Source organism: Phodopus roborovskii, unplaced genomic scaffold, assembly GCF_943737965.1.
Source record: "Phodopus roborovskii unplaced genomic scaffold, PHOROB, whole genome shotgun sequence".
In the NCBI taxonomy this organism is placed as follows: Eukaryota; Metazoa; Chordata; class Mammalia; order Rodentia; family Cricetidae; genus Phodopus; species Phodopus roborovskii.
This window is the reverse complement of record NW_026126618.1, coordinates 7,075,238-7,086,640: the sequence shown is the minus strand read 5'-3', so window position 1 is coordinate 7,086,640 and position 11,403 is coordinate 7,075,238. Positions and strand designations below refer to the sequence as shown.

The 11,403-nt window shown below is 38.0% G+C and overlaps 1 protein-coding gene across 2 annotated transcripts in view; it reads right to left on the bottom strand.

Annotated features, from left to right (window-relative positions):
- Positions 1–5,452: 5,452 nt before the first annotated feature.
- Positions 5,453–11,403, bottom strand: part of Eea1 (early endosome antigen 1) — a 79,609-nt gene continuing 73,658 nt past the window's right edge. For both annotated transcript variants that reach the window (XM_051206338.1, XM_051206339.1), the window contains 4 exons: positions 11,062–11,300; positions 10,450–10,570; positions 9,359–9,457; positions 5,453–8,404 (listed from right to left, as the gene is read on the bottom strand). In XM_051206338.1, the coding sequence (XP_051062295.1) occupies positions 8,282–8,404; positions 9,359–9,457; positions 10,450–10,570; positions 11,062–11,300 (582 nt within the window). In that variant the 3' untranslated portion in view covers positions 5,453–8,281. The remainder of the gene's footprint in view (positions 8,405–9,358; positions 9,458–10,449; positions 10,571–11,061; positions 11,301–11,403) is intronic.

Here is an 11,403-nt window from a genome sequence, read left to right as displayed (position 1 = left end):
CTACAAGCTTTAGAACTAAAATCAGGGACAGGAACTAAGCAAGCCCTATGGCAAACAGCTTATTTATGTATCTTCATAATTTAAACTCAAGAAATTGATGATTTCTTATTGCACATCAAAGGGGAACAACTTGATAAATATCAGCAGGACAGAAGAGATATTATTTATGTTCTTTTGCAAACTTAAAGTAAAATGACCACTTAAGGAAGGGATTATTTTCTCTTTTCTAATCTCTAATTCAAGTTTCAAAATAATCTAAGGATTTGGAATTGACTTTATCATTTAATAAAAAAACAAATTCAATTAAGCTTTTAGAAATGCAGTAATGTTAATATTATGCATTTGGTTAGAGAGGCAGATAAAAACAAGTTCTCTGGGAATGTCTCAGTGACAGAGTCTCACTGTTGAAGAGTAAGCTGTAGGTGGCCTAGTTTAAGTCTATGGTCTTGAAAGTGACTGATTCTGAAGGCTTCCATTGCCCATAGGATTCTATAGATTGATAGCTTACTCCTAAGTTTTCTAGAATCAAACCTCAAAGCGACATTCTGTTAGAATGTTTTGGAAAATAAATGCAAAGTTTGAGTTCTTACTAAAAAGAGCATGCTATCATAAAAGGAATGAATCTTCAAGGCTAAGAACCATATGTTTGTTATATTAGTCCGTTTTTTTGTTTTGTTTTGTTTTTTTAACCACCCTTTAGGCTGTTTGTGATGTAGTATATGAAGTTATCAATAAAGGTTTTTTTTGATATTGCTTTTCTCCAGAAGCAGCTGGTTTTACTTCAGTAAGTTTCCTAAGAGATATAAGCAACAAAGAAAAAGCTAAGGAATCTAAACTATGGTTTGTCTGTAGGGGCAGGCAGTGCTTGTAAGTAATGAGTATGCATATGTATTAGAATTAATGCTCCAACATTATATACATTTAAGAAAAAAACACTGGGAATGTCTTATCCTTTGGGAAATCTTGAAGGAAAAGTGAGGTGACTCAACAATTTCCAAAAATTTCAACATCTACAAGAGACTATATGGTCTCTACTTCGGGAAACGTTTCCATCCCAGAGGCACAAAGAGGATCACTTAGAACTGCTGTCCTTTTTCTGATGTCTGACATTCAGGTGAGAACAGTCTTTGAAAGTCCTCAGCTGTCCACTTGAACAGTCTAATTTGACTCATCCATGGGAAAGTCTTTGTACATGTGGTGTTAGGTGTAGGGACAGTGATGCCATCATGCCATTCTTGGGAGAGACCTGAGAGGTTCCAACTCTGTCCCATTACTGTGTGCACCTGCCTGGATATCTGAGTGTCTTGGACTTCTTAGATGGAGCTCACTGGCCCAGCTCCTTGAACATGTTCATTTTCAATTTACTAACAATCTCTTTTATTTCCTCTTGTTTTACTAGGGGTTGAAGCACATTTTCAAAGAAAACCGAGCAGAAAGCCTCTTGTCACCAAGCCAACAGGCACCTTCTCTACAAAGGAAAAATAACTTTCACGGGCAAATAAATGATTTATTTTAAAGCCCAACATCTTTGCCACTTTACAGCTTATCCGATGTCTGTAAGTTGGTATGCAAGAGAAATTGTATCTACACTTTGTCCCAAGGTGATGAAAGACATGAACTGGACACAGTCAAGCTGGAAAAGACGTCACAGTGTAGCTAACTACACTTTGCCCCTGTAAAAGCAAGTTCCTTATATTTAGTTTGTTAAATCATTGATGAAAGAGAATGACATCCATGAAGAACTCACCTCAAGGTGTGACATATAGCAAACTTGAATTCTTTGTCAGCAAGCATCATCGCTGTCATTTTGTTCCCCGGGTGTCAGAGGCAATGAAGCTACCAAGTGTTTGTTGAGGATCCTTTAAATACAACACACTGGACTGAGTGGAAACCTCTGACTCTAAATTTTCCCTCTAGGTGGGAAGTCTGTGCTAATTATCAGACTGCGGTGTAACTTCAAGTCTTTATTCTAGAATGCCTGGAGAAGGCTTTAGGCTTAAGCATGGGGGGTAGAGGTGAGCTTTGAAAACTAGAAAACACGGTGTTGGTTGGAAGACAAGGAAGAAGACATGAAGATGAGGAACACAGCAGGAGATGCTAGGTGGCTGCCAACCAAGAACAGACTCTTAACAGAGTTCATAGACCAGGGATGCAGTTGCCTGCCTAGCCCCTCACACCTCAGCCTTCCTACTGCTCCAACCACGTGCCAGCCACAGGGCCTTCCCTGCTCCAGCTCACTCTCTGTTGTAAGGAATGAGGAATCTTAAGGAAGTATAAACACTTCAAAGAATTATGGACAGAGTCTGTGTTTCATACGCAGTACGATGGTGAGAGAGGGGTGTCTGTCAGAAATATACATATTTTCTATGTACAAAATCTTGCCTTGGCATGTTCTAGCGAGGCCTTCAGGGATATGATGGCGTGCATCTATGAGGAGGAGAAGGTTCTGGGGGTAATTCCTTCTTTAATACATGCACTGATGGTCTCTTGTATTTTGGGGGTGGGTAGCACTAACACATTAGTCAGTGGCAGTGCTTCACTGCTGTAAATAGAGGACAGAGAGGCTCAGTGTCTCTAATCAAAGAAGTTTCCATACCAGTCTCCTTCCTGGCGGGGATATAGAGATGCCATGCTTAGAATTATCAGCAGGTGAAGAGCCTTAGATCCAGGGAGGCTTTGTGTCATGAAAAATCACGTGGCAGATGAACAGCAGAGTCCTGGCTCAACCCCGAGACTTTAGATTGCAATTCCAAATTTCTTTCAATCTTAAAGAAGTGATACTGGAACTAAATACACCTATTTTTCATCCCTAGAACGTAATTTTCCTAACGCTTGGTACATAACCATCTTTATACTATATAGATTCACACATGCAAACAGGGGTTCACTGATCAGGCTTAGCTTGTTCTATGAAACCATTTTAAAAGGCTAAATCCAGTTGCACTGCTTGGCCAAGTATTATTCTCATTAAAGCAAATACCAAGTTAAAGGGCAAACCGTACCCATCCTACATAACACTCCACTCTCAAAACAAAACAGAGCCAAAGAACAGGGAAACCCCCGGTTCTTGTACTAAGAAATTGCTTAGAGTTCACATTAAATGAGTTTCCAGTCTTTGTACTATCTTTTTCTAGTCTTTGGGCCAGAAATGCTTTTCTCATACAACATGAAAACAGGTATGGACAGTGTGTAGCAGCATTCTTATTATAAGCCCAAATGGAAAACATCAGATTATATATCTTTATTTTGCAAGTTACTGATTCTTAAAGGTGAACTGGGACGTCCTGTGCATCTCCCACCCCACCCCCAGCCACAGCTTTGGTAAGGAGAGGTGTTGGGAGGAGCAGGGGAAGACATCCACTCCATAACCTGCTCAGAAACCTTACTTGCCAAGCACACAGGCTCTTACTTTTTCCTGCCATACAACCAACAGCTGCTCAGTCCCTCAGTTTCTTAAGGGAAAAAATGCTCTGGATCACACAATGACTTTTAGATGCCACAATCAATTCTAAATGAAAATAATGTGCTCATGAGGCTCCAAGGCGGTCAGGAGCTATGCCAGAAAGTAGACCACTGTTTTACAGCTATGGAGAAGTGAGCACTTACCTAACCCCGACTTAGTTATCTTTTAAAGGTTCCTGTCATTGTCTATCCAGATAATAAGTGAAAAGGTTCTAACTTGGAAGTAGAGAACTCCAAGAGAAAACTGTTTTAAGAAAGAAAATATCTGTTTTCAAATGAAATATTAATTTCATTCAAGGGAGTCTACACATTTCTATTTCAAGCATGGTATCTTTTGTAGTTTACAGAGTGGAAACAACACATTTGTCAAATGTGGTTACAGGACAGCCAAAGCCTTGGCTGGTTTCTTTAACTGAGCTGAAGTAAAGGGCCGAGTGATGATGTTTGAGGGAACTGCATGCACTGTTACTCATCTGGACCAGGTACTGCCCGAAGGCTGTGGTGCAAGAGACATGCAGCTGTCACAGGAGAGCCGGACAGCCCTGAGGAGTCAGCGAAATCAAAAGGGCACTAAGAAGCAGTCACTTGTTAGTGAGCAAGGAAAGGGGAATGAAATGGATGAGTAAGAGCAAAGTATCAGGACATGTTTGTATGAACACACCATAATGAAACTTACTAATTTCCATGCTAGCTTTAAAAATTAAACAGAGAAAAGTGAATGGGGCATGAAAGCAAAGAGGAGAATAACATCTAGTAAGCCTCTGGAGATGGCCTCTGGATGGAACTGTGTCCAAAGGAAGGCTAAGTAAACTTTTTCTAGGTGTGATTTACAAGGAAATTTCTGGCTATATATAATTGGCTTTAGGAAGGAAGTCTGATGTTCACTCTTCACAGAGTTACAGCAATAAACTAGATGAGGTAACTTGTAGGATTACTTTAGCCCAGAAATCACACATTCACAGGCACATATTTTCTCTGTAAATATCATTAAGGGAAATGTTAGCATAAAAGTAAGGAGAGAAGATAAAAATAGCTCAAGGACAGGCCATATAGAAATATCGGTTCTATACAACACACTAAATAACATCTAACATATGACATATCACATGCTTAAGAGTATACATATTCAATTCCTCAGAGCTTAATGAACATCTGAATTAAACAGGGAAATAATTCACTCTGGAACAGTAGGATACAGGGAAAAAGGTAACAAAAAAAAAAAAAAAACCAATTGGGTATTGGATCGTCACAAAAGTGTCTTTAATTGTCTAGGTGGTTATTAAATGTATATACACAACGAGAGATGGGATCAAATATATTTTTAATATTTCTTTTTGGCTTTGTTAATTCTCCACAAACTTAGTCTGAATGACAAAGAGGGAATTTCTCATCCAAAATGACATTAATGAATTTTGTTGAGACTGTAAACTTAATTAGTATATAAAGTTAGACAACATTAAAACATGACCACTCTCTGTATCCAAATGCAAAGTCCTAATATTTCGTGAATTAAAAAAAAAAAACCAAAAAAGCTAATAGCATGTTCTCTTTTAAAGCAAGCAAAACAATCATAGTCATAGATAACACCTACTAGAAGAAAATGGCATTTAATATCATCTTTAACATATTAAAAAACACAAGTGGCAATTCAATAAGGATCCTTCCATTATTCTTTACACATATTTAAATGCTGTCTTGTAATATACCAGTTATAGTTATAATTAGTAACTTTCTAGTCACTGGGATTGGAAATTACAGTATTTACTGAGCTAAACTCTTTCAGAAAATAAGGCACAACTACATGATCACAAGTAGTAAACACAATAAAATAATGAACCCCAAACTTAAGGAGAAAATACTCATGCAAAAGTATGTACAAAGGCTATGGGTATGTGATCCAATGCAGAGAAACATAGAATGTCAGATTCGTGGCTGGACCATGTTACAGGAAGCTCATTACACAGTGGTTTTTCAATTCTATTTTACACAATTTTACATAAATTCAGCAAGTTTATACACACTATTCACATGTGCAACAATAACAATTTGACCATTAAAATTCAGGCAAAGGGCAATTAAGACACAGCAATGTGTGGCACATAATAATTACAGAAGATCACCCACCAAGCTTATGTCTGGGAATATTAAATTGATGGCACGTTTAAATCTTATAGATAAGTTATCCATAGTTTTCATAGCCAAAGTGCATTTAAAAAAAAAAAACTGCCAGAGTTAAACAGGTCACAGATATCAAAATATACAACTGTCATTTGCCTTCTACTTCAAGATAAACATCTTATGCAAATGCAAGAGTAGAAAAGTAGCCATAAAGACCTCAAAACTATATAAAATAATCATAAAGACTTTTAAAGAGGGATGGGAACATAAATTTGGCAGTGACTATTTAATATTACCATAAGGAAACTAGTTCACTAGCTAATCCCACTTTAAGAGGTAGTTGAACAAAATGTTTATTTGCACACTGCACTGAGGTTTTTGTGTTTCCTTCTTTTCTTTCTTCAAAAGGAATACGTCCTATACCAGCGGCTCTGCCTGCTTTCTATTATAACAATTCTATACATACAGTTCTTGTACACAACCTAGCACAACTTGATTTTAACTCACATTTCTGTACTGGGGTTTGCAGCTTGCCAACATCCGATGACAATATATTTTGCATTATAGCCAAGACCTGGGACTCTGTATGTACCAGCTCTAATCCACTGATGATACAGCACTACAACAAATATCTACAATACAGCCAAAGGGGAACTCAGAAGAGGACTTTATTTAAATGGGAAAGAAGTTAAATTTTTATTTTTAATACATACTAACTGGTAATAGTTAAGAACAAAAGAATTGTTTGGCTTCATTTGGGACCTGTGACACAGAGGGATTGCTGTGGGAAAACAAGAAAACTATCTAAAAGCACATATTCTTTTATTTGTTACCACTCCCCACTTATATTTTGTTTGAAGTGGCGGTGAACAAAGGGAGGGCTTCAATTAAAAGATGAAACGAACACTTTCTAATCCACAATTTTCATGAAGCAGTGCTGTGCATATTTGCATTTTTTAACATACTCAGAGTACTTATATGCAAAAAAAACAAAAGTGGAGGACTACTTGAAAGGATTTACAATGACATAAAATGCATAAATAGCAGTTTATATTATCCAACTGCTATTTTTAATAAGGGGTCACTATATCACTTCATTATATAAGCTCAAGGATATATACATACTTATCCAAGTCCTGTGACTTAGTCTCCTTAGTAATTACTGACAGCAGGGTTTAACTTTGTTTAGCAATTAAAAATACATGTCAGTCTCCTGTTGTTTATATATGTTGTAAGTATGTCATAAACATGAAAGTTCCAGCATAATCCTGACAGCAAGTGTGTATTGCAAATTCTTTCTTGAAAATGAAATATTAGCTCTTATCTTTCTCTGCTATTGTTATGAATTACTGCACTGATTGAATGTGTAATTTTATATTTCTTCAGAAAGGTAATTTAAAAACTAGTATGCAGTAAGATCAGCCTTTGGATGCTCTCTCCATCTCTGGCTTGTAGGACTATGAAATTAAAACTCAGTCCCATCACTGACAGACAAATGGTCCCGATGACAGTGTCTAGCAACCAAATTTCCATTTTTATCATAATTTAGGAGTTCTGGGGCTATATACACTCTATTCTTTAGCTGTAAATTATTTCCACTACATGAGGTTTGCAAAGTTTAAAGATTTCCCAGTTAACATGGAGCCTTCATCAGAAACATGAAGTCGACTTTCCACTTCTCCAAGTATTCTTTCCTATTAGATTAGAGGAAATGTAAAGTAGAATTTTAATATTGTCTTCACAGACAGGACAATAGCAGTGTTGGTCCCTATCTTTAAAAAGGCTAAACTGGAGGCATGGTTATAGTGACACTGAGCTCCACTAATGACGTCTGAGCCAGACAAGGAACAGAACATTCATTGAGGAAGCAAACTTCTTGAAGATGCTGGAAGAACCAAGAAAGGCTGTCATGTGAACTGGCTGCAGAAGACTTTCCACCAGCAGAAAAACAAGGCCAGGCCACCACGCAGCTCTATTACTCACCCTCCAGATCAGGGTGGGAAGTTTTAGACAGTATTTTAGGGGACAGTGTATGCGTGTCTAAACTAAGATGAGAAATATAAATTAACTCTCGTTTAGCAGTATAACCCCAGAAGTACCATAAAGTAAACCATTTAGTTTTACATAGGAGCTCATCAAATCCACTTGAGAACTGAATTAATACTGCCAAAACAAAAAACATGCTTGACTCCATGCTATGCACATCATTTTAGCATAAACTGCATTGAGGACACTCAAGTAATCAGTGAATAACATAACAACATCATTGAGCTACTCCTGCGCATGACTCCAACAGAACACATAATCACTGTTATTGTGCAACAGAAACCACAACAAATGGTAACAATCACCCATACATTTTGTACATAAAATTTGAGAGGATGAAACTAAGGAATTGTATTCATCATTTGTGAATAATTAAATTATATTTAAAAAAATACATTGCTATTTTCCATCTAAAGATTATTTACATTTCATTGGCTAATTCTGACCTTGGCATAAAAGCTGTGTTAGGGATTAAATGGAGAAAAGTAATCAAAACTGAACCCAAGTCTCACAAAAATAGAAGAGTTTTACTTGATACTGATAACATTCCAAAATATATCAATTCCAATTTGGCCTAGTATGCAACCAGAGTCCAAATCAAATTTATTAGAAATCTAATCTTAGTGTGACACTACTCTGCCATTGTGATAACCCGTCATCCTTGCAAATCATTGAAACATGCATCACAGACACGAACAGGCTTCTTTGAAGAAGGAGTTAAGGCATTTTTGGCTGAACACTCAGCACAGAAGATATTTCCACAGTGTCGGCAGTGATGCTGGTAAGATAAAAATTAAACAGTTTCAAGCACAAAAGTTACAGCAAGAAAAAGCATTCTAAAACAAAACGACTGTTACAAACCAACACCTTGAAAACATGTGAAAGAATGCCCTATGTGATTTAACCCCTTAAATTGATAAAACAGGATGGTAACATTTTAGGTAGCTTTTGCTTATATCCTAGAACTCCCTAAAGAACTGTGGGAAACGCTTCTCTTAAAGTGATAAAGCACTCCTAAAGAATGAAAAACTATTCCTAGTCACCAAAAGTCTCAGGAACTCTATCTTCAGTTGGAGTTTAAACACAACAGAATTATTTATAATACATTTTGTTAAATCTCTGCTTCTTTTAAAAGAACTCAAATATGCTGGGCAATGGTGATGCCCAAGGTTACACAGAGAAACCCTGTCTCAAAAAAAAAAAAAAAAAAAAAAAGAAGAAGAAGAACTGAAACCTAAGTTTACTGTCTGTCTACTGCTTCAGGAAACAACTGTTACAGGGAATGACCAATAAAATGTGACTGAATTGAAAACTAAACTTCAAGCATGTACGATAACCAGAAACTAGCAATCATCAACCAGAAACTAGCAAGCATCAACTGATGTTTAAAACATGTCACTAAGAAAAGGAATTGTGATGGTTATCTAACTGTTATTGGTAAACACTCAGGAGTCAGATAGTAGGGTATGAACCCAGTAGATCCAAGCAGTGATGGCGGAGAGCCCAGCAGACCATTCTCTCTGCTTTGCCAAGATCCAAAAAGGCCAGCCAGCGAAACTCCCTCCTCCTTCTCTCCACCTGAGCCCCCCAAACCTCTATGGTTTATTCTGGTCTGCTGAGCGTGGACTCCATCCACTCAGTTTGTGTTTATGGACAGGTGTGGGGGACAGAGCGAACACATCTCACATGACAAGGTTGTCTACAGATGTAGCTGTCTACAGAAACCACTCACCCGTCTCACTGTGACTGAAAAGCATTTCCCACAGGCCATGCAGTTTTGCACTTCATTGTCTTCTGTCCACTTTCTGCTCAGTGCTTGTGTGTGCTTGATCTGTTTTTAAAAGGTTTTATACATTAAAATATGTAACATTTCACAGAATGATGAATTGGCTATTTCTAATTTGTTGCCAGGTGTTGATAAAGTTTTAACTTTATGCCATATGAAACAAAATTTCAAAAGTCAAATACTTTACTTGATTTCTACTTGTCAGACTAGCCACATCCATAAATCTAAATGACAAAATAAAATTAATAAATTCTTCAGAGGCACTGGAAATTACAAAGATCTGGCAATTTCACATTCATTGTATTACAACAATCAATTTTTCCTATAATTGTGAGAGAAACCTAAATCACCTTATTTTCTGTTCACTCCTGCTTTGTATTTCTTTTCTTCCTTGAGAAAAGGTCATGGTACAGTCCGGGCTGCCTTCCTCTTCCTTCTCAGGGTCAGAATTAAAGGCCTACACTACCATGCCTACTCGAGATCATTTCCTTAGATACTTACCAACCTACTTAATACCATGTACTCCTGGATTTTCTTTCTCTGTGACATTCTGTGAATGATGTCACTCTTGAGTGAGAGCTTTCTGAAACAGCTACCTTTTTATCTTTCATACAATTACCCGTAACATCTATAAAAATCTCTACATGGAAAGTGTTTATCTCATCTTGGTTTTCTGTGTGGTATGCAGGTCTGGAATGTCAGATGACAGGCAAGTTCTCTACCACTGAGCTACATCCTCAACCCTGAAGGCTGTTTTCTAAAAGTAAAAATATGTTTTTCACTGACAGCTGGGGGGGATTTGGGGAGGGGATTGGGGGGGATTTTGGGGGAAGTTGGGGGGTATTTGGAGGGGGGATATTGGGGGGATTTGGGGAGGGGGGTTGGGGGGGACTTGGAGGGGGATTTTGGGGGGGAGTTGGGGGTATTTGGAGGGGGGATACTGGGGGATTTGGGGAGGGGGTTGGAGGGATTTGGGGGTTAGGGAGATTTTGGGGGGATATTGAGGGGGGAGCAGCCCACACCAGCAGGCGCCTTACCTGCAGGGACTGGTTTTCTCTGCCCAGCTCCTGCACAGCTGCAGTCGTGTTATCCAGCTTCCTTTGCAACTCTAGAACTTTGGTCTGAAGCTTTTCTATTTCTCCTTCTCCTTTAAGACATCTTATGGAATAGATTGCAAAGAGATCATTAATATTTAAGAAACCATCAAGGGCCTTTCTGGAATAGAGGTAATGGACTACTTTGGTATTTTAAATATAATACATTAATTTCAGCTATTTCTTCTGATCTGTAATCAGATGTGTTATCCATTGTGTCACTGGCCCACCGTCAGCTATTTCTTTTAAAATCTGATTTTTTTTTAAAAAAATAATGGCTGCTTACATACCTACAGAGGTTACACACTTTCCTCCATTCTATGACTAATGGGAAAATATGGCATATGACAATCTATTACTTATAATAATTAAAAACAAAGTTTTAAGACAGGGTTTCTCTGTGTAGCTCTGGCTGTCCTGGAACTCACTCTGTAGACCAGTGTGGCCTTGAACTCAGAGATCCAGTTGCCTCTGCCTCCTGAGTGCTGGGGTGAAAAGCGTACACCAGCCACCACAGCCAGCAGGTACAAACTAATTTTACCAGATGGCAGTCACCTTTCTAGGAGTGCTCGTCTTTCGTCTTGATTATTCTGAACCGTTGCTTCTAAGACAGCGATTTCACCCCGTAAGTCATCTGTTTGCTTCTCAAGCTCACTAACTCTCCGTTGACTAGACTGCCACTCCTTTTTCACAGTACCCAAGTTTTCATTTAATGTTGTGACCTGCATGGTAAGCTTAGCCTCGTTTTCTTCATGTTTCTTCATTCCTGCTTCCTTTTCTTTTATCTCAGAATGCTGAGGGGAAAAGGGGGGGAGTTATTACATAAGCAGTTGTTGAAATTAAAATACCAAAGATAAAAATCACATTTCATTATACATTAAAATCCTAATTCAGCAA